At 41.7% G+C, this 24,232-nt stretch overlaps 1 protein-coding gene across 8 annotated transcripts in view; it reads left to right on the top strand.

Annotated features, from left to right (window-relative positions):
* TRAPPC9 (trafficking protein particle complex subunit 9) overlaps positions 1–23,877 on the top strand; it is a 461,101-nt gene extending 437,224 nt beyond the window's left edge. For all 8 annotated transcript variants that reach the window (XM_042036518.1, XM_042036517.1, XM_042036521.1 and 5 more), the window contains 2 exons: positions 13,471–13,694; positions 20,762–23,877. In XM_042036518.1, the coding sequence (XP_041892452.1) occupies positions 13,471–13,694; positions 20,762–20,941 (404 nt within the window). In that variant the 3' untranslated portion in view covers positions 20,942–23,877. The remainder of the gene's footprint in view (positions 1–13,470; positions 13,695–20,761) is intronic.
* The last annotated feature ends 355 nt before the right edge of the window (positions 23,878–24,232 follow it).

Raw genomic sequence — 24,232 nt, 5'->3', positions numbered from 1 at the left:
TCTCAATAAAGGTTTTTAACAGATCCTTATTGAGTGGGCCCAACCGAAAAATGCCTTCAGAGTAAAGGTCTGTGAATGGTTTCTTTATTATGTAGCTGTGGACAGGAGGCTGAAACCACCTGCACCTGCATTCTATCGATAACATTGGGACTATGGGTCAGGACATTTTGCTGACTCATAGTAACATCCTTGCCCATCCTCATTTGTTCTGGGAATTCCATCTCTATTTTAAGAGTGAAGAAAGAGCTCTCTAGATGTGAACAAAGACATACCAGCAGGATGATCTGCTGAGCCTGGTGCCAGCACTTAGTCCCCTGGAGCTCATAGGCTTGTGCTGTGTTTGATCAGTGAACCTCAAGGGAATTAAGATTTCCAGTGAAATTTCCTAAAGCTCTCAGATATCTGAATGTGAAGAACTTCTAGGAATTGACTGCAAGTTGTTTTCTTCCTACTCCCTTCCTGGCATTTGACATCCATTTTAAAACTTAAAGCCAGGAGCCACAGTTTGCATTCTCTGGGTGAGCTCACTTGTATCCCTGGTTTACAAGGGGGACTGGAATATCTATTCACAACCTCTGTGGAAAAATAGATCCATTCTATTTCGTGTGTTACTGCTTCCTTGTAGCTGTTATCCAGTTGTTCTGCTATAGTCTTGCCACCAAGCATGCTAATGCCATTAATGGAAATGGATGAGAGAACTTCATTTGTTCCAGAGAGTTTTCCAGGAGAGGGCAGCCATAGTTAATTCTGGGTCAGTTCATGCAATACAATGTGAATATAGATTACTGGCAGCGTTTGTCTGTGGCGCTCTATTGCCCAGCATGGTTTCTGTGCTTAGTTCTCTTAATTTGTTCTTTTGTTTAGATTGCAAGTGCATAAAAGATGGACCTTTTCACAAATTAATGCTGGAAAAGACAACCCACATAATAGAGTGGTTAACTCCCAGTGCTGTTTACTTGCTGAAATCGCAAATGCTCTTGGGAACAGTTTCCATTATATGTCACTGTTTGCTTTATATACTTTCCAAGCAACTCATGAGCTTCTCTCCGCTCTTGTACTTCAAAGATATTTTTGGAAAAGCATAGCCTAAACTGTTGCTAGAGACCTGAAAAGTTCTGGAAAAAAAAAATCCCTGGCACCAAAACCTTCTACTTCTTTTGTTTAGAAAGGATCAGGACAAAATGATCCTCTCTCCTCTCCTCTTTGCATAATGAGGATGCATATAAAGCCTCTCTTGGTTTGGATGTAAGGATGATAAGTTGGCACTGAGGGGCATATCCCACATGCACAGTTTGGAGCTGTGCTTATGCAAACAGCAGCACTGATGTAGATGGCATCAGGAGGCTTTATTTAGTACTGCCCTCCCAGGGCTATAGCTTTGGCACAACTTCTGGGGCCGGGGTGACAACCAGAATCCCTGGAAATACACCCTCAGGCTTTGTATTAAGGCAGCAAGGAAAAATTCCTTTTAATATGATATAAACTTTAATATGATAAACTTCCTTTCTTGGATCAGTTAAAACCATCAATAGCTATTTTTCTTTTATCCTTCTTCTTTTTAAAATTTTAAACCCCCAACTTTATTTTCCTACACAGCTAAGTAAAAACCATTTGCCAGACCCCTAGGTAGTGTAAGTCCATGGATTTTTATAAAGTTAAGAACCTGATCCCAGCAGGTGACAGGACTTGAGAGGATTTTCTGTTCCTGTTTTGTAGGTGGAAACACGATGCAGTTCTTTACACTTCACATGTACATTCACAGAACGATACTTCAGTGTACTGAAGATACACGTGACTTCAGAGGTAGACTAAGGAAGACAGAAAGTCTTTCCATGCATTGAATTTTGAAGACTTTCAGCTTCAGTTTTTTCGACTTTGTCAACTTCCTACACTTTACAACCTCTCCTCATTTCCTAGGCATTCTACTAATGTGTGTCAAATGTACTCACATAACCTCAAAATACATAAACCATGGAAAGATTGTGCCAGAGAGGCCTTGTCCAATGATCCAGGGCTCTTTGCCTGCCATGGAGGGTGAGGAATTAATAATTTCTCATCTCTGTTTCTACGTCCATGAGTCTCTAGAAGGTGGAGCAGCCACCATACTGTGTCTGCAGATGAGCTGATAGCTCTGACTGGCCTGTGCACAGAGCCTTGCGAAAATAATTCTTAGAAAAGGGACTTAATCAGCTGCCGCACTACGCTGATTTGCACATAATTGTGTCTGTCTTTTAAAAGCCAGAGATAAAAGGACAGAATTTGACACCTGCTCATTGCTCATTTTCCCAGCAGCTCTCCAGGCTGGAGCACAGTTGCAGGATTTGAGCGAGGAAAAAGGTTTTGCCACCCAGGTTGTCAATGAAAAGGAGACGAGTTTGCAGGAATGCTTTGCAGCACTTGACAGATGAAGGCCAAGGCATGGCTTGCAGTCTTGGGTATGGAGAGGATTTAATTTTTTACTCTGTCTGGCTGAACTCAGTGTTTCTTTTCTTCTCTTCCCCACAATGTCATACTTGAAGTTTTATTTAAATACAAAGTTTTCATCCTCTGTGCTGGTATCTGAGGTCTCCATTCCCTCAAAATTCAGTGATGGGAAAGAAAGGATTTCTAGGCTATTAATTTAAGTCTTTTCTCAGAATTCTCCTTTAAACAGCATTATTTGTATTTCAATTTACTTTTCCTTATGGTTAGGTTTCCTTTTATCCACTCTACACCGTTCCTCCATGTCCTGTAAAATCTCAGGCTTTACCTTTGGTTTAGTGTGACTTACTCTCATAAAGAGCTGATACCTCAATGACCCCGCATGGGGACTTCGAAAACTTACAATTCAGATGTTTTTTTCTATCTTCTGGAAGTCACCTTTCCCTCTCAGTTCTTTTTGGTAGCTTATTAATTCATTTCTGCTTAGTGAGAAGTCCTTGCTTCACTTCCCAGGACAGCTTAACTCCTCCCTAAAATGTCTCAGTGTCCCCTCATGGAAAACTGGTGCAGTGCTCACTTCCTTGCCTTAGTTCAACCGGATTTGAGACTTGAGATACAAAAATAAAGATATTTTTAATTTATTTAAGGGGGTTTTTTTGTTGTTTTTTTTTTTTTTTTTTTAATTTAATTGTTTCTGATTCTCTAGCAGTGCTGTCTTCACATCCCAGGAAAATAGGTTTGTGTAGTTCTAGGTGCCATACAAATTGTTCTGCTAAGCTCTTAGGAACATGAGTATTGTGGTCCCTAAGAGCTTATAGTCTTTGTCTCTGAGTGCTTATAGTCTAGTATTTTATATCTATATCTTTATAAATAGAGATACAGATATAGATATATACACACACATATATATGTGTGTGTGTTGTATGCTATAGAGATATATATGGTATATGTAAAAAAAAAAAAAGTGAGCAGGGAGGAGGAATAGGGAAATAATATAACAGAGTAATGAGAGAGAAGTAGTTCTGCACACAGGTTGTAGCCCACAGGTAGTAGTGAGCACAATTTGCCACCTCTGCAGCAGTCACCAGGTTTCTGTGTGACCTTGGCAGCAGGTTTCAGCTGGCACAGGAAAAATGGGTCAGTATGTGGGAATTTAGCCTGGGCTGAGCTTTACTGCTGTATCCAGAAAGCTGGGAATGAGATCCATGCAAGGTTCCTTGTGGACATAGCCAGGTCATGGACCTACAGGATGCTATTTGGTGCAATGGCTTCAGAAGAATAGAAAGTTTGGAGGTTTCAAAAGCAGAGATGAAGTGACTTTAATTGTTAAGGCTTATAATCCAATTAGATCTTGGAGGAGGGCTTGGCAGTGTAGGCAGAGCAAAAAGGTCAGTGTTGGAGAAGTATTCTAGAAAGTGGCATCAAGATTTAATCACAGGCTGGAAGTGTGAGTCATGAGAGGATATCAAGTGAAAGTGAATGCCGATATTGGCAGGAAAGAGTCTGATTTTATTTCTGAAATTAAGACAGGTATGGGCAGGAAAGGACTTCATGAAAAATTCAGGAGCTAGGTTTTGAGCATGTTCAGTTTTAGAAGCAGTAAATTATTAACGGAAATATCTCTGAGAAAAGCCAAAAGTAGTTTGGTTTGATGACTCTAGGCTTAAAGATTTCTTGTTTTCTGTAAGCCTGACTGTTATTTGAGTGTTCATATCCAATCTAGCAAGGAAAAATACGGATTTGTGTCACAGAGGACGACTGGAAACTTCCATCTACATGTAGCTATTACTGCGGTTCTTTCGTGCATTCAGATTGGATTTTGAGCTAGGTCATGATATAGAAGCAGGATGCAATCAGAATAAAGAAGTAATAGTAGGGTTTGACAGTTTCCATCTCACATCTGCCTGGATTATTGTGTCCTGTCTTAATCCAAAAGTGGACTAATCATACATAGGGAAAATGGGAAAAAATTCACTCAATCCATTGGCAAGTGAAACAATTAAGAGTCATCAGACTGAAATAAGCTGTGAGTGAAATTTAAAGAAACTTCATGAAGAATATGTTCATTTTAGTGGGGATCCCTGCTTTTGAGCACCCCCAGTGTGTGGCCACTGGGCACAGGTAGTCTGGTAACCACATGTCACCCCTGCCCTGCACAGAGAGCAGCATTTGTGCCTGGGCTTGTTTGATATGTCTCCTTTAGCTCAGCTGATTGCATTTCAGTCGTGGCTGGGCAAAAGGAGGCCTGTGAGGCTCAGCGTCCTACTGCTCATATTTACACAGCCACTGAAATGTGGTAAATCATCTACCTGCCTGTTAGTAGGGGGTTATCCATTATCTTGTACCAGGCTTTGGCTGATCTACAAGGACACAAAAGTTCTTTTGGCCTGGACAGCTCATGCAGTGTTTCATGGTTCTATTTTATGACAAGCATGGAAAATGAGTCACAGACCCACAATTTTTCTTCAAATAATCAATATAACTTTTTTTTTTGCTTACTTAAAGCATCTTGCACCAGTGTCTCTGTACATCTGGACATGGAAATACTGCTGTCTCATCTCTCTTCTCACCTGCATTTCAGTTTTTTCTGCTTCAGACAGTATCTCACAGATTTCTTCATACAAGCCTCAAATAAGACAATTATACTATACATAGGATTAGTTTAACTAGCAACTCAAAAAAACCCCCACCCTTTTAGGTATTACCTCTGTAAGAGTCCAGGGCACCACTGTGTGCTTGTTGAATGGGTAATGCAGAAAATAGTTTCCAATTGAAATGGTGGAAAATTTAAAAAAAAAAAAAAAAAAAAAATTCCACTTCCATATTGCCATATTCTGTGAGTTTGGGTAAGTAAACTGTGTGACTGAACCCACATGTTTGACTTTGCATGCATAGAATTGAGTTCAGGAGCTCAGTTTTGTGTCTCTGCTGTTTAGTAGGCATTACTTCTGTTGTGAGCAGTTGTAATTCACTGCCATCTCCACAGCAAATGTGCTACAATCATCACCCTTATCACTGATTTCTAGAGCAGGTAACACTCCCTAGAGGTCTGCACAATCTATCTAGTGTCTAGACTAAACCTGCTTTGAGGTTGAGACATGCTCCCAAAACAGCACAAAGTTCTATCGGCTCCTTTTTACCATTAACTTTTGCAGCCACAAGTCAGAAACTCTGACAAAGTTGGCATGAGGCTTTTCAAAATCTCTTCTGCAGAGGGAGAGGTTTGTCCCACATCCCTCACTGCAGAATGGCAGAAAAAACAGGAGAAAATTTAAAGTCTCATTATGCAACCAGTGAAGAAAAAGGTGATTTGTTTTCAGTAAACTGTAGGTTAAATCAAGTCATGGTGTGATTTTTGTCCTGTGCAGAGCCAGAAGTTGGACTCAATGATCCTCATGGGTTCCTTTCTTATTCAGGGTATTCTATGATTCAGTTCAGTTCCTGCAGCACAAAGCTGCCAGTATACAAAAAACAGTGTTATATGAGACATCCTAATATGTTTTAGTTATCTTTAAATGTAATATAGGGCGTTTTTCCCCCTCCTTTTTTTTCCCCCCCACAGGGCAGGGTAAGAATGCTCTGAAAGTCGTCCTGACACAGACAAGCTATAGAAGTAAAGTTTTCAATAACCTGAAATAACATGCAGATCCCAGGCTTGTGAAATTTCGAACACAAGACGCACACCATATGCCAGCCTGACCTCCTGGCTGTGTAGCAGATAATAAAAAGAAATTTTGTCAAACCTGCTTGTGATGAACAGATAAAAAAGGGTTGCCCCACATTCGTAAATGAGACCATTTAAGCAAGCTGGGGCCATGTCATGGTATATTTTAAAGTAAGTCAAAAGGAGCTCAAGCTTACTGGAAAACAGAGTTTTGAGCATCTTAAAATTTTAGGGATCTGCCTTTGTGCATTTAGGTTAGGACTGGACACAAGCAATACAAACTCTGAAGGGATTTTCACTTGATAGCACATTGGGCAAAGCACCAAATCACAGGTTATCTTGGCTGCCAGAGGAGAGATGAGACAAGCAGGTGCCATCCATGTGCCAGCAATTTCTTAGGGAAGGAGAAATGTCTGTCATAAAAGGCATGTGTGAAGTAAAATAACTCCCACCAAAACTAGGGAGGTTAAACTGAACTGACACATTTCTGAAATAAATCTGTGGTTAATGTGCATTCAGATTTTAAGATCCCAAGTAGAAGCTGGAGGCAGTCAAACCCTGGAGAACGAGTCATGTTCCTGCCTCCCTCCTCAGCTGGTGTGACCCTATTTTTTTGAGTTAATGGAAGAAGGTTGTACCACATTTAGATGTTCATAGCCAAGATCAAGTAGTGCTAAAACTGAATGCTCATCACCTGTCTTGGAGATTAAAATTGGACATAAACATTGTACTCATTTGGAGGAAGAAATCTTGCTCAGGGCAAATGACAAGGTTGAGGAATCCTTTTGCAAGCAAGTCCCACGGGGATGCTGCAGCATCCTCAGCCTGTTGCCATCACATAGTTAAGAACAGACACAAGCTGGGAACAATTTGGCAAGAACGATAATGGGACCAGTCGGGATCTGTTGTCAGCATACTGGGCACTGCAAAAGAGTGATTAAATAGGAAGACACGGACAATTATCAAAGACTAATTGCTTATTGTTGCTAGAACTATATTTTAAATGTGTTTTTCTTTTTAATTGCTTTTGGAGCAAATAAAGTGTCCTTAATTCAATTCTGAAATGTTTGGGAATGGGAAGTCTGCCGGGAACCGGGCAGCTCAGAGGTCCTGTGAAAGCAATTGCCTCTTTCACCAGCCTATATTCATGTCCAGTTATCCCATCCTCTGCCAACTTCCCTGTTTTCTGGTTCATGCCCCTAGGTTGGCTGAAGGTCTCTGGGTTGTTGGTACTTGCAGGAAGCTGCAATAGCTTGTTCATATCTTTTTCTGTATTTTTCATTCATCACTGTCCAAGGGCCCTGACCCAAAGAGGAGCTGAACTCTTCAGGTCCACAGAGGGTTTGGAGCAGCAGCTCTGAGTATAAGGGCAGTTTTTAGGACAGGACTAGCAATGATTGACAAGGTGAAATATCTGTGTAGTTTGAACCTGTTACAACACAAACATCTTTATGCCTCTGTGCTCTGGTACTACTGACTGCAGGGAAATTGAGCAGGGGCTGGATTTGCTTCAGTATTGTGTCAGTATAACAATGAATGAACATGAGGATGTTATTCCAAATTAAGATGCTCAGGTTTGGTGCGAAGAGCAGGTCCAAATCACAGACAGAAGTTTTAATGCAAGTAGCTGGGAGGATCTTGTGTTATTAAATAACCATTCAGCATTTTCCTGATGAAAGTGACAGGGAACACAGTTTTTATATTCATAGAAATATTATTTGTATGGATGTATTCAGCTTTGAAAGTACTGCAGGACATCATCATGGACAAATGAATGTAACCAAATCTCCTTCTCTGTGTGCAAATAATTTGCAGGAACAGTTTGGAAAATGAAAGAAAACTGGTCTGCATTAAGGAGAACAAGTGAAAAGAGGGGAAAGAGTGTTTAGGTTCATATTTTAGAGGAGACACACAGGAAAATCCAAGGATCCTGTTTTCTCAGCAGAATGCCACATGTCACCTGCTCCTCTAAGCATCCCCAAAAACCAGGCTGATAAATCTGTTGCTAACTTGACACAGAGCATGAGGGGAGGGATGGGAAACCTGCTTGTTTGGAGATGAGCAGGATCAGCTTGCTCTGTACAGACAGTTTGCCTGCAATACAGGTTTTTTCCTCCTTTCTGATCTCTTCTTCTACCTGCATAAAATGTAAGATCAGAAATGGACAGAATTGTTCAACCTATTACTGAATAAATGATTTCAAAAAGAAGTCCCTTTTCATTGTAAAGTTCCTTGCAAAATCCTGAACAAACTCTCTTGCAAAAAAAGGACAAGGAAAAAAATAAACATATATAAAGAGTTATTCCAGACACCGTGTCTGGTGCTTTCTGTGCTCTTTTAGGGCAATTAGAAGGAAAGCTGACCTGGGCAAACATTTTAATCTGCACTTTAGATTTTTTGAACACAGAAAAACTGAATCATTCTGTGAGACCTTCATTGCAGCTTCATCTCTGGCTTGGGCTCTGGGTCTTTGGCTTTCCTCCAGCGAAGTACCTGATGCACATTATCCATAGATGTCAGTGATGCTACTGCTCCTCTCCCCTCCCCAGGCCATGGCTCTCCTGGTTCACAGACCAAGATGAGTAAAATTAGTATTTTTTAATTAACAAATCTAGCAGCGTAGCAATGGTTGATTGACAGAGGACCCTAACTCTTACAGTAAAGCTAGGCATAACTTTCTTTTCTAGTTTCAAAGCTCTCTTTTACCTTGTGTGTGAGAGGTATTTACTCATCTGGGCATCTCATGCCTTGAGTTTTGCTGGCCACCTTGTTTGTGCAAAGCCATTCCTCTGTGAGGTGTTTGCTCAAAGTCTCGGTCCAAGTTCACAGCTGCAGAGAATGGCAGAGGCCAGTGCATGTGCATCAGCTGGGGATTCAATATCCAGTTTAAAAGGAAATATTTAATGGAACTTTCTCCATCCATTCCACTCCCCCCCCCGCCCCCCCCAAAGATGAGCAGAACCACCCTGCCTTTGTCTGCAGCCTGTTTTTTAAAATCAGCTCAAAAATGAGTGAGGAGAGAAAACATTACTGGAATATGCATTTCCGTGGAGATTAAATGTGTTTGTATGCAGCTTTCCAAAATTAAACTTTGACAGGGGCAAAGAGGGGCTTTGGTGTGAAAATGCAATTAGCCATGACCCAGGACTCTTGATATACAGGGGGACCAATGAGTTTTGAGCTCTTGCACAGAAAGTTGACAAAGTGGCAAGAACAACTTATTATGTGTTAATATGAGCAGAGTAAATAACACAAAATGTTATTAATTTTTGGTATTCATTTCCAAGTGGCTCCTTTGGGTGATGTAGACAGCAGTGCACCTGGGAGGTGATGGTAAATGATGTTTTTCTTGTGCAATAGTCATTGTCTTCCTGTTAGTAACATTCAATCCCTTTTCTTGAGAGTTCTGAGATCTTGAAAGAAAGACATTATAAGAGTACTGATGTATTATTTTCACATAATGGTCTCTCACAGACTTCCTGTGGTGTCAATAAGCATCACCCATCAGCTGGGCCATGAAGCAGTTTTTCCATCTTAAAGATTAATTCATGGAAATCCTAAAACACTTGGCAAAGGCTCTCAATGAAAAAGCAAGGCTTTCCAATCACCCTTCTCAGTGGTTGTAGCGGCCTCATCCTCCACCTTCCAAAATGTGTTGGATAACATTTTCTCCCTTGATACAAGAATCACTTAGGGAGGGTCCCAGAGAACGGCCCTGTGCCTGTTCATGAGTGACTGGAAGAGACAATAGCTGTCCTTTTTTCATGGCTATTGGGTATTGAAGGGAAATTCTGGCACCCAAGGATGCCACCGTAGTGGACATTGTAGGTAAATGAACAGGAAAAGGGGTGGGGAGAACAGCATTCTGTCGGCTTATTGCATTACTTCAAAAATGATTTAATTAGAAGGAGATTGGGAGATTTCTAGGTCTTTATGCCTTTTTTTTTTTCCCCTTCTGTCATCCAGATTTCATGCTGCCACTTTTAAAATACAATTTATGTAAGCAGTTTGAATTAAACTTGGTCCTTCTAATTTTCTGAAGTGCTGTTTCTCTCGTATCTGAATCTCTGTAGGATGGAGATACAGCCACGACTGATTTCTGTGCTGGTGACTGCATCTTCTGATTCAGAGCTCCTGTATTCTGAAGCCAATAATGATTCACTCTCACAGCAGTGGTGTGAGCAGTCTCAGCTTTTATATGCCATCTGTGTGAGTGAGCTGAATCTGCAGAAACGGGACCCTGTGCACATGGCTTTTCCTCTGCTCATGGATGAAAATATTAAAGCAAATCCGTATGGTCCATGAGATGTTTTCTGTGTCAGGAAGGGAGTAAAGCTGCCTGTCAAACCAAGCTGTTCTCTCTGATGAAAGGGGGCTGTTTTTAAACACTCCTTTCCATAGTATTTTGCACGCCAGCCATGTGTGCTTTCTCATCTGACATCTCATTGAGATCCTTGGCTCCGGTACTGCAGGAGGGAAGTGTGTTCTGGGAAGGAAGGAAGTTATCTCTCAATATGTACACAAACATGTGTGCACACACACACACACTCTTCAATCAATCTAAATGGATTGAAATTTTTTTTTAGGAATGTGAAAAAAAATTAATCTGGTTGAGCCAGACTTAATTGCTTCCCTTTTGTTTGGATTTTCTATTTCCTCATGAAGATATTAGAAAGAAATTCTCTGAGCTATTATTAGATACAAAGGTAGAGGTAGAGGGCAAAGGGTTCATTTACAATTCTGACAGCAGACCATTGAAGCTAAAAGGCAACTGATGAGCAGCTTAAAAATATAGATTCATCCACTAAGCTCGGGGAGTATTTCCAAAGGTTTGTGCTGGTCTGGGGATCTAACCCTTTGTGCAGCTGTAAAACCCACTGGATGGAGAAAGCAGAAAAAAAGTGGGTTTGCTTTTTTTCTTTTTAGTTAATGAAAGGAGTTACCTTGAAGGGAGAAGCTTGAAAACATGAACTGATATAAAGTAATGAATTTATATAAATGCATTGCTTTTGTAGGAAGCAACTGGACTTCAGCTCTGTGTCAGGAGACTGGGAAGCATAAAGGTTATCCACAGACACACATTCTTTGTGTTTTGAGAAACTCAAGTCAGTTAATCCCTGATAATGGGATGCCATTATAACCACTACTTCACCTTCATGATCTTAGGGCAATACTGCAAGAAGCAATTTGATCATGTTGGGCAGAAGAGTCCACAGCATTAGAGTGTGCTGTTGCAGAAGAAATCCAATGCCAAAAAGGTTTTCTAGCCCTCCCCTAAAATGCATTGGTGATTATTACTTCCTTTCAGAGAATCACAGAGATGGGCAGGGACCTCTGGAGATGATGTGGTCCTATCCCTGTTCAAGCAGGGCCACCTCAAGCCACTTGCCATGGACCACGTCCAGATGGCTTTTGAGTATCTCCAAGGATGGAGACTCCACAACCTGCCTGGGAAACCCATGCCAGAACTGGGTCACCTTCACAGTAAAAAAAGTATTTCCTGATGTTTAGAGGGAAGCTCCTGTGTTTCAGTGTGTGCACATTGCTTCTGATCCTGCCACTGGGCACCACTGAAAAGAGCCTGGCTCTGTCCTCTTTGCACCCTCCCCCCAGGTGTTCATCAACATTGCTGAGATCCCCTGGAGTCTTCTCCAGGCTGAGCAGTCTCTGTTCTCACATCCTGTCCTCACAGGAGAGGTGCTCCAGCCACTTGATCCTCTTCATGACCCTGCACTGGAGTCTCTCCAGTGTGTCCATGTCTGTCCTGTACTGAGGAGCCCAGAACTGGATACAGCACTCCAGTTATTCCTCACCATGTTCTAATTGTCAAAAAAAAAAAAAAATTAAAGGAAATTTTGGAACAGGGGCTGTTCCAGCTGGGACACCAACACTGGCTTTGGACAGCTTCAGCTTGAACACTGCAGGGGTTTTTGTGCTCTCTCTGCCAAGCCTCTTGTGTCTGGAACTTGTTACTGTGTTTGGGCAGCTTTGGTCAAGGAGGGGTTTTCATCTGGGTACCTCAGCTTTGCTGACCTGACCTCTGGAGTAAATGTTCCTTTCTGAACTTGTTTCTTCTTTGGCAATAGCTTTAGTTTATTTTTTTTCCAGTGACTGCCTTGAGGCTTGTTCAGTTTGCCAGGCTAAAGGGCATCACAAGAACATGCATCATTTTGTACTTTTTGTCTAAGGCAACAAAACAAAACTAACTTAAAACATCACTTTGGTGTAGGTTTTTTGGTTTTTTTTTTTTGTGTGTAGTTTTTTTTCTCTGTGAAAACTCCTGAAGCATAAAAATAGTGTCTTTCCTTGAAGAGGGGCTATTACTAATGTAAATCCAATGCAGAGGAATAATATGATGTATGTCAAAAGGCAAGCAACCGAGGAGGAGCTGGAGTGATGGAAGTGCCTCACGGGCAGATGAGATTGTGGGGATAGGTGTTCACACAAAGGATGCTTTCTTACATGTGCCCAGGGCTTTCTCTTATCTCTGAACATGAACCCATAGTGAAATAGAAATGTTCCTGTATTAATAGTGCATTGGAGATAACCCTCTGAAAAATACAGTAATACTGCACAACTGGGAGCCCTTTGAGCGCAGGGAATTGGACTGGCAATTTCATAGCGTGTTGATAATGAAACATTTTGGTTCTGTATAAGCAAATGGGCAAGGTTAATGGACACATTACTCTGGCTGTCATTGTCCCAGCAGTAACCAATTTAGAGGCTTTATATTTTCTGCTGTCCCAGAAAGGGAAAGAAAAGTAGAAAGTTAAAAATAGAAATCCTGGAGTGATTTAAAGTGCAAAGAGTGAACAAGCTTGTGTAGTCTGGTATAGTTTTAAAATCTCTTTTTTCCTTATAATCTGGACTTTAATATATGTATTACATTGCAAATTCTGCCAGTGTCTGTCCTGCTCCAAAAGCTCACTCCCTTACAGAAGGATTTATTCTGGCTGTAACACATGAACATGTGCCTCCAGCCCTGGATCTCTCTAGCTGCTGTTTGTACTGATGGTTTCTGTTTGCATTTCCCTTCGCCTGATGCTGGTGATTTGCAGAGCCATGAGAAATTGTCTGTGGCTTTGGCCTTCAAGGGAGGAGGTTAAGAAAATATCTTCTGGTGCCTGTGTATAGATCATAACTGGTTTTTTTTTTAATAACTCTTTCAACAGTGATGGGCAGATATCTGGCCTTCATGAGCTGTTTTTTCTCAAGTAGGTGCCCTACACAACAGCACAGCATTGGGTTTTCTTTCCCAGAATTAACTGTCCCACACTCTCGGTTTCATTGGGGTTACTTTTATGTTGTTGGGTCTCCTGTCAAGATTAACAAAGTCTCTGAAGCAGGTGTCCAACCTAATGAGGACTTGTTTCCTTGACTTGCAGACATCCTGGTTGATGGCAAGGTCTGTGACTGCGACATCGTGGTGACCTGCCAGGTGGGGGACCCTGTCCCCTTGCAGGTGAAGTTGACCAACTGGAGCAAGCACAGCGTAGGGCCCTTTGCTCTGACCATGATGCCCTACCAGGATTACCAGAATGGGGTGCACAACTACGACCTGCAGGATGCCATCACTTTTGTGGGGTCCAACACCTTCTACATCGACACCGTGAGTTATTTTATCACATGTATCAGGATTTTGAGTGATGTGCACTTAAAAGGGGCTTCATTACTCCATTGTGTATTTTAAAGCAGATTAATTGTTGAAAAGCAGTTATTGCTAACAGTGCTGCTGGGTTAATCTAAAAGGATCTCTCTGAAATGGTTTAAAACTGCAATTTCCTACCATGTGAACCACTAGTAAATTATCAGAGGCAGCAACTTCTGGTCTCTCCAGATCTGACTGAATGTGAACGGGTAACCCTAGATTGAATGTTCAATACCATATTGCCAGTCCCTCGAGTCACCAGTGCAGCCTGCAGTAACAAATTTTAAATAAATTTTCTTTTTTTCTTTAGTCCATAAGAAACATTCCACAGGCTGAGCCAAGGAACTCAGCAAATCAGTTTTAGTCAGGTCCTGAGGAAACGCAACAGACTGCAAAAAGAAAATGCTAAACATTAATGGCCAGTCTGATGAGCTGGTTCATTTCCTGGATGCTTAGCATACTGTTATAAAACCATAAAGAAATGCTTAAAATGAGACAAAAAAAAAAAAGAGAGCCCCTTTTTAAAACAATTGAGATTATGATTTTTCTCTCAATTTCTCTAGAAAATTCAAGTCTAGGAGCCTTTTGCTTTTAAGGCAAGACACTGAAAATACAGATAATGCTGCTCTCTCCCACATCCTTCCCTCCCAAAAATACAACAACAAAATACCTGGAATGAAAATTTGCAGGCAGTGCTGCAGAGTGGGATGAGCAGCATTTCTAGTAACTCATGAAATAAACATGAAGAAGGGGGTGAGTGTTTGGGATAGTGCTTAGGACCTTTGTTTAGGTCAGCTGTTCAGGTTGGTAACAAAATGTACCTGTCAAAATTAAATATATAAGTGAACCTTAGTTAGAAAGAAATTAAAGGTTAACCACAGGGATAGTTGCCATGCATATTTTTCAATTACGCATCGTAGAAGAAAATATTTCTAAAAGCTAATGAGCATGAAATATACCATCAACTTGAATTTTAATGGGGGCTAACTGCATTCTTATAGCTGAATAATTTTAATATGTCAACAGAAATCATCCAGGGATGACTTTCTTTGACTCTGTTTCTGACAAAGTGGAGTTTTTAATCAGAGTGGTGGTGTTTGCATGCCCAGCTGCCAGAGGGCCTGACCCTCCAGGCTAATGAGGGAAAAGGGAGATGTCAGTGTGATGTATTCTTACCTTCTGATTGAGTCTCCTATGGGGCAAAAAGTCAGGAGGTCACATCTCTGGTGTCTGCCCAGGCAGCCTTCTCATACATTACGGTCCCTGCTTTTGCCCCACTGCTCAGTATTTTGACATTTCTCCTGTAAACACAATCCCCAAGAAGTTAAAAATAGGATTGTTTTCTGCTGCTTGTCCTCCTTTCCATACAAAAAGGTGAAATGAAGAAAATGTCGACTCTTAGACAAGAAGTGTTACATTTCACAGTGTGTAGGGTTGATACTACACAGGCTCCTGGGGAAAATGCTTGGTCATGTTTCCTTGGGGCATAGAGCCCTGATCATGGAAGAAAATCCTTCATGTCTGTCAGAGGCCCTTTCTTCCCTCATAATAACTAATTTAGGAATAGAAAATAGATTTCAGAAAGTGCCACCTGTTTGGGGGACAAGGGGAAAGCCCTGTTTTGTGCATTTGATGTTTCAGGGAAGAACCACCATGCTCAGAATTGTGCTTATGCTCTGAGTTTGGCCAAAAGTCAGACAGACACTGGTTAAAAAAACAAAGAAGCTCATGGTTGGGTGAGATGAAAGAGAACGAGAGTTTCTCTTTTTTATAAATGAAAGTTGAGATACTGGACCAGATTCCCTGCTGGTTTTCAACTCAGTGCTGCTGTGTGGAAGCTGTTAAAAATGCCCCCATCATTTTTATAACATGAGGTCGTGAGCACTTGATTATTTTTGTTTAATGGAGGTGGTTTGTGGTGCTGCCCTTTCCCAGCTGCTTGGGAAAATGCTCCCCTCTCCCCCAGCAGACCCATCAGGACAGACATTGCAAGCACTTGTTTATGTGCAAAGTTGTCCAGTTTAGCAAAAACTACATTGGTCAGCAGTTTAAGTTAATTGGGCTGACTTCACACTGACACTGGCACAGAGGTGCTGGCATGATTTATTGCAGGGCTGAGCTGGGTGGGAGGAAGGATGGAGAATCAAGTATGGTTTGGTGTATTGCTGGTGCATGGTCAAGAACGAGTGAGATCATCAGGTATTACAACAAGGGCAGATACTTCTCACACCCTGAAAATTCACTCTGTTGTCATGCAGAAACTTCATTATTGGTACCAAAAACCCCAACAGATCCCTCTGCCTTCCTAAATGTTAGTTTCATATTAAGTCTCATGCTCAAAAATTCACCGTTTTTTTTGATTCCAGACTCAAAGCAGTTTCTGCTGCTGTCTGGAAGACAGGGGGTATATACAGGAATTTTCAGGATGCACATGCTGCTTTGCAGTGCGAATATAAATTGTTGAAAGAGTAAAAGTCACACAATTTTGCATTTTCCTTTTTTGTGGCTTGAAGTCCAAGTTAGAAGATCTATCTTGGAAGTAATGTAATGATGCTTGTTCACCTCTTTATGCTTTTACCTCAGTGCAATGCAGCAGCCTGGGTTTGTGTCACAAAGTCTGCTGGGATATGCTACTTCAAAGAACAAAGTCTTTTCTGGAAAGTTTTAAAGGATATTGAGCTATTTCCATGCATTTTAAATTAAACAAAATCTGTATTTTTAAGCACGACTTCTAATTTGGCTAACCTTACTTTTCTCTGTCTGTATTTGACAGAAAAAGTGACTTTCTCCATTATGATTTAAATATTTGACATTTTTTGTTCAGTGTGTGATTTTGAAACATGAGTTAATATGGTGGAACCTACCCATTAAAATACAGTGCATTGATTTATTTTTTTTATCTCGCTTCACAACATAAAGTTTATCTTTCACCATATTATTAGAATTTTTAGTTCTTACCAATGTTTTTTGTTGACTTATTAGCTGATCAGACAGAGTTGCTTTTTGCCAAAACTGAAACCAAAAATATTGTCTTATATGGAGATTCCTGTAACTCCCAGCAATTCATCCTCCCTTGTTGTCCCTGCTTGTGCCATTACTTACTCTCGAGCAGGATGTTTTCCTGCCTGTGTTATCACACACAAGCTCAAGCGACTGGTAGTGGGAGATGAGGAGAAATTCATTAGTAGATGGTCATTTTGAATCAGCTCAGAAGCAATGATGAACATTTGCTCACTTCTGGCAGGTCCTCTGTGGCCCATCTGGAACAAATTATTTTTCTTGGCACCATTTTATTCACACTGTAAACTCTTTGGGGCAGCGAGCAGTAGCTGGCACCAGCCCTAATCTCCAACTGAGCTCCCTAAGTACTACAGCAGTATAAATAAGTAGTAATTAGTTCTAAGCAATCGCAGTCCCACATGGTAGCCTAAATCAGGGAAGGATTAGGATGGAGCTAGAAACTTAATTTTTCTTCTATCTTGGTGGAACAAAGGAGTAATATGGTTGTTTCTTCCTTGATTTTCGATCATTATTTTCTGGGGTACAAGCTGCCAATCTTTGGTTTCCATGAATGGTGGAATTTTAGTAAAACCTGTTTTAACTCTGCCTTGACTCAGGAATGTCAGCGTCCTGACGAATGATTCAATATGCATACAGGCACATATCTGGGCAGTGACACCACCAGAGCTGTGTGCTGCTGAAGGACAACACGAATTTGGTCTGGGTCAGGCACAAGTCATGTTCTTTGTAGTTCAGCTGGGTCATGCACTGCAGTCAGTGGGATGGTGTGTCCTGCCAGCTACAGTGGTGGCCACCTGAACAAGCCACTCTGACTGGCTGAGCAAGTCATCAGAGCTTATGCAGTTTAGGGAACATTTTGCCTCATTCTGCATTTGATCAGGTGAATCCTTGTGTTGAACAGCTGGCTTAGATGTGAACATCCACTTTACAGATATTTGGGTGGCTTCAGTTCCAGGCTGAAACACCTGAATTAGGAGGTGTTACCAGGGGTGGTGGCCCACTAAGCTCCCATGAGTCAATGGAGATGTGGTCTGCAGCAGGTAGAACCTGGCTTATAAATACCAGGGCTGAGATTCAGTTGCCTAAAAGTGGATGTTTGCCATCATACAGGTGCTGTGGGTATCCTACCAGCCTCCAGATGCTGCCAGAAATCCTGTAAGACATCCTAGGTATCTTCCCAGTCCTGTGCAGGCATCTCAGTGCCTTAGGCCATCCCATTACCTGTGTTTGGGCAACTCTGTTCTGGCTCTGCAGGCTGCCTAGGGAGACCATTCTGTGTTTGCTCCACTGTCTACACTGACTAGGTATCTTCCTTTTGTAGTAGGAGCTTGAATACCTCGTGTGCAGAGAGACACCTAAAATTAGGTGGTTTAACCTCAAAATTAGTCCTGTGCCTGGTATAGCAGCTGGGCTGGATGTGACCCTCTACTGGCCTGACTGCTGCTGCTGAATGTCTTTTGGGAATGTTTGTAGGTAGCCCCACTGGAGAGGCAGCCTTACTTTCCAAAGCTGGTTCCTATTTTGAAGGAAACTTCTTGTAATTCCTGCAGAGGCACCTGCACCTCAGCAGAGTGAAGGTCTCAAGCTCCTTTTGCTTCCCTGTTTCTTCTACAAACCACAAGTGTTGATACAGTGATGGTGATACAACAGATGTGGGTAGAGGCCAAACCATGAATGTGATGCCTGGTGCTGATGCTGCTGAGCCCGAAGCCACCTTCCTGCTTGCCAAGGGCTCTGAGCTGTGCTGTGACAGATATTCCTTCATGGTACAGTGAGATCAGGAAAGATAGACCAGGAGCTTGGAAAATCTAAGGGTCCTGAGGAGGCTTCGTTTGCTGTTTGCCTGCACCCACTGCTGACATAACTGCCTGCCTCTGCCCTCCCCTGGATGCAAGTCCAGTGAGGCAGAAATAAGGCAGGCAGCCCTGGGAGAAGGGGAAGGAAGCAAGAGGGGACATGGCTTGATGTTTTTGTGCGTGTCCAGACGCAGTGCCAGAGGGCAAGAACTTGTACCCAGCACGGATGGGAGATGCCAAGGATGGGGTCAGGGGAACAGCTGTGGCTGCTCTGATCATTCACGTGGATGACACGATGCTGATACCAGTTTGCTGTAGTCAGCAAAAGTGCTCAGCACCAAAACCAAAGAAAGCCTGGGCTCTCCAGCTCTGAGGATGTGGCTGCTTGTGAACAGCTAGGCCCTTGTGCAGGAGCTGCAATTTAGAGTCACAGAAGCATGGAATGGTTTGATTTGGAAGGGACCTTAAACCTCATCTCATTCCAACCCCCCTGCCATGGGCAGGGACACCTTCCACTAGCCCAGGTTGCTCCAAGCCCTGTCCAACCTGGCCTTGAACACTTCTAGGGATGAGGCAGCCACAGCTTCTCTGGGCAACCTGTGCCAGGGCCTCAGCACCCTCACAATAAAGAATTTTTTCCATATATCTAACGTAAATATCCCCTCTTTCAATTCGATCCCTATACTCTTTGTCTTATCACTACAGATCCTGATGGAGAGTCTTTTCCAGCTTCCCTGTAGCCCCTTCAGATGCTGGAAGATGCTGTGAGGTCTCCACTCAACCTTCTCTTCTCCAGGCTGAACAACCCCAACTTTCTCAGCCTGTATTCACAGAAAGCTGCTCCAGTACCTTTAGTGATTTCATGGCCCCTCTCTGGACTTTTTTCCAGTTTAGGGAGGTTCAACAAAGCAGCCTGATACCCCAGGCTATACAGGATGCACATCTACTGGCTAAAGAACCCAGCAGTGAAAATCCAAAAACCCCTAGAATAGGAGAAAATGGAGACAAACAGCTCATTCCCTTCTGAAACCTACAGAGAACCTGCCTCATGGAAGGTGGTGGCTGGAAGTATTCAGCGCTGTGGAATATTCTTGAGTTCCCCTGAAATCTTCTGCTGATCATTTTCCTGTTCTCTGCTATGGCCTTCCCATCATCCCTGTTCTGGACTTCCCATGCAGTGGCAAGTTTGTCCTTCAGCAAAGGATGTCCATGGGCACTTTTCCAGTTCAAACACCATTGTTCATGTCCCAGTTTACCTTATGACGAAATTTTTTGTAGTGAGGAACAGTCCTGATCACCTGTGTCAGAGCCTCAGCCTTTACTGGGACTTTTCTGCTGGGATGAATTTGCCTTTTCACAATTTTTGGGAAAATTCTGTCCAATGGAATGGCTTTGTGTTGATTTGTATTTTGCATTTGCTGTAACTTCATCTCAATTCTAGGCATCCTGAAACTGGATTTAACATCTTGTGGAAGCAGATACTAATTCAAACATTATCACATGCTGAACAGTGGTGGGAGTGTTAAAGTTGGAAATTACTGAAGTGTCTTGCTGAAATGATGGACTGAGATATATTATTTGTTGTGAAGATATGGATTGTAGATGGATTTGGGATGAAGGAAGATACATAAATGTAGAAACAGTGTGAACTCTGCATTTAATTTGGACAAGTAAAATCAGGATGGCTACTGATTCTGGGAAGTTTCTTGCTAAACTTCATTATTTCAATGATAGTGAATATTAAGGTTCCTGATTAGAATTTGCAGTCAGATTGTGTCTCAGTAATAAGTGAGAATGAATTTAGTTATTGCTAAGCTGTTAAATGGTGTTTAACCATGTATTTAACATGAATTCAGGGACATGATTTAGAACTTCAATAGAGATGTTGGTAAATGCAGTCTAAGGAGAGATTTGGGGTGATCTCTACCTTAAACAAATTCTGTTTTGGAATCAGTGACTCCTAAAGGTTCATATTCTGTTTTGAGCTGTGCCATAGATTAACTGCATGAGTGAATAACAGGATTTATTTTTTAATGTAACAGTTTAACTAGAATAGGGATGAGATCTTTACTCCTTTTTGTATGAAAGCATTATTAAGATGTGAATCTACAGTACTCTGAGACCATTTGAAGGAGCTAATGAATTGCAAACTGCAATTAATTTGCTTTGTTGATGGTTTATTTATACTGATTTTTATGTTCTCTTCGCCAGGTAAAGCCAGCCAAAGACTCTGTGTACTTTGGAGCACTTCTCTTCCTCTACACAGGTGATTTCTACCTGAATATCAAATTCCATGAAGATAACTGCAGCAGGGAGCTGCCTCTGTCCTGGCTCTGCCTTCCCAGTGTCCACATCCGTGCTACGGAGCCTGTGGCCCCAACTAAGCTGTAAATGCAGCGTGTGCTACTTGATTAACCGCAGCACACAGCAGTGCTTGGCACATCCTCTGCTTGACCCCAGCTTGTTTCTGTCCAACCCCAGGCCACAGTCTCTACTTTGGAGGAACAGCTGAACACTTTCTGAATTGGCTGATAGTCATTTGGACAGCTGCTTTGGCTAATTTCAGAGGGAGCGAGAGAGAGATTATAACTATGCTGAAGTTTTCCTCTGTTTCCAGAAAGCCTTTGTAACTACTAATACATGCATTATACTTCAGTATACTCCATTGATATCAGTGGTTTGAAATGGTCTTGAGGGCTGAATTTTACCATGTGTTTGAAGGTCTTAAATCCAATTTGAATAATCCTGTTTGATCATTTTTCAATGAGATTTGTGCATCTGTATGAAATTCCTCCTGGTTTATGCTGGACCCATGGCATGTTCCCTTGGGGTATAGATCTCTGTTAGATTTGTTCACTGGCTTGTTCTTGTTCATTTGCTTGCCAAGAATTTGGTGTCTTTGGTAGTAAATGGCAGTAGTGGTGCTTTTTAGTGTGTTACTGAAAGTAAGAATTGCAAATATGCCTCCAGTTACTCTCTGCCTCCCCTGAGCCCAGTGCCTCTTTTTCCTGGTAAAGTCACTGCCTTTAGTTTGGCAGATCTATGAACTAGAATGGAGAGAGGGTGAGGAAGAGCAAAAGAGTTTTGTCCTTGAAAGAATAAATAAGCCAATTTTTGGGCTGCCTAAGGCTTGCCTGTGAATTTGGGCTTTCACAGATCTGTTTTACACAGTCACAGTCACTTGAAACTTTTGCAGACACCTGAAGATCTACCAGAATTAATCAGATGATCATTAATATAACTTTTCATCAGTTTTTGCAAACTCTTCTCCTCAGATTTTTCATTCTAATACACTGCTTTTTGAATGTGTCTGTTTTTTCCTTTTTTGTTTACTTCCAAGTTTGGGGGTTTTTTAAAGTTTAATTATTAGGCAGTTAAGGCCATGGAATTCCTGAGTGTAAAAGTAGTTGTTGAATGTACTGATAATTTAGCTTGTTTTTCAGAATAATGTTTTTGTATAGTGAGACATGGTTTTACCCCATGTAAAGCAGGGAGCTGTCTTAGCTGTATGATTAATACATTATTTCATGGACCATATGTTTAAAACCTATCTCAGTCTTTTCTTAAATACATAGTTAAATTTGGTGGTAGTTTGCTTTTGGGGGTGGATACACCAAGATGTGGCAGGGACACTCCAGTTAGCTCTAGATGATTTAAATCTACATGCACAACCTCTTTGCAGATTCTTTGTTTCTTTAGCATTCATCCAAACGTGAGCCCCCACTGAATGCCTGGCCTGGTCCTTCCTGCTCAGTCCTGGCTCTCTGCACCACTCCCAGGGGTACTTTTAGATGTGACTGGTGTTTTCCATAGGGAAGGCAGTGCTCAAAACTCCATTCATTGCATGCTTGCAAATGACTGTTCATCCTAAATATATTCCTCACCTGAGGGAACTACAGCTGTAGCATGGTAGCTGTATTTCCAGTGTATGCAGGGTGTTATCTCTAAAAACCTGTATTGTGGCAGTGTTATCAGTGTTTGTGCTTGAGCTGTGGCTCTGTACTCAGCCTTGAAAGTGGAAGTTTTCAGTCTTGACCTGATGAAAATCTGAGCCCTGCTGAAGATTTATTTGCAAAAAAGATTTACTGCTCTGTCAGGTGCCAGTCATGTCCAGTAACAAAACTGTTCCTTAAACTGGCACAGTGGCTCTGGGCCAGAGACACCCATGGAAAGAGGGTCCAAGAGCTGAGTTTGGGCCTGTTTTTCTGTGTTGGTGGAGCTTTGCTGACCAGATTGTGTCGTGAGGCTGAATTCTCTGTCACTGGATAGTCAATACATGGAAAAATAAGATCCAAGGACAGCAGGAGCTAAACCAGTTCATCTTCTCCATACAAGCTTGATTTTGACATGTGTGTCTGTACTATGTTGCACAACACTCTTGCAGCAAATTCCAAATTGGGTTTCATTCAGCTTTGCCAGAAGATAATCTGCAGATTCTAGGAATACAGCTAAGGCTTCATAAGGACCTATTGCGTTTGAAATAAAAATGTTGTGAAGTAGCTGCTGTTGCAGTCAGGATGCTTCAACTTACCTGGCTAAGGGATTATTCTCTAACTAAGTTTTGACAATGTTCTCTGAGAAGAGAGGGTCTTGTTCTGTGAAACCTGTCCTGGGACGCAACATTCCTGTGCCTTTTACACATAAAGGATCCCGATCCACAGCCCACTGAAGCTGTTGGAACAGGAACAGGTTTTATTATAACGAAAGCAAGCTGCATATTTTCTAGGTATACAACATGCCATTATAAATCTGCCATATGTGCACATAAATATAAGTTCTTACGTGTGAGCTGACCCTTAAAGGTCTATCTGTTCATTATATAGTAGACTACTCTGTCCCTTGTCAACTTTGATGCTTAGTTGCTTTTGGCATTTATGATATCTTCCCCAATTTTCTCACACTTCTACTTGTCTTGGTGAGAGAGATGAAACACAAGAAGTTCTTCCTTCTGGGGATCATTTTTGACTTGTCCAGAAGGAAGATATTTAAGTGTTAGTGTAATTTGGAGAAGGGTTGAGGGAAAGGTGCTTAAAATCACTCGGGTTGCTGTCAGAATTGGTCCTTGCAGTGCTTGAAAGAAGGATGATACTTGTCTTATCTACTTCTGGTACTGAAAACTTCTTTTTCTTTCTCTGAAACACCCAGCAATTATTTTGAACATGATGAGCTGAACTGTTCATTTTAAATCTGATGCGAACCAGTGGTTGCAATGAATTATTCCTAATTTAAATGGCCATTGCTGAGAGCAGATGTTGGTCCCATATATGAATTCACTGGAGAAGCATAAGTTATGTAACTTTAACTGAATAAATACTTGTGTCTTGTTATTTACATGTCTGCCAGTCTCTTCTGTCTGTAGTTCTTGATTGTGTTCTTGTGTGTTTTTGCCGAGAATAATGCATATCTCTTGATGCTGTATTGTGTCTCTGAAAGCATGTGTTTGACCCTGGAACTGAAATTTCAGCTTCACTCAAACTTTCACTTCCTAGCTGTTTCCTTCTGGGGTTAGGTCAGTATTCTTGGGTTGTTCAGCATCTTTTTAGCTCTTAGCTTCTCATCTTGCTCTTTCTCACCTCATCCTTCCCACTGACTCTTCCACTCACTGCCCTTTTCTGCTTTTCTTTGTTTGGTCCCTGCAGAAAGGATCAACTTGTCCCTTTCTTTTTTTCCTTCCTTTGCATC

The sequence above is a fragment of the Corvus kubaryi genome, unplaced genomic scaffold (genome assembly GCF_017639235.1).
Source record: "Corvus kubaryi isolate FWS band 111438036 unplaced genomic scaffold, C.kubaryi_AGA036_p1.0 37385, whole genome shotgun sequence".
Lineage (NCBI taxonomy): Eukaryota > Metazoa > Chordata > Aves > Passeriformes > Corvidae > Corvus > Corvus kubaryi.
Note: the sequence above shows the minus strand (reverse complement) of the source record. Positions and strands in the feature narration are given on the sequence as shown.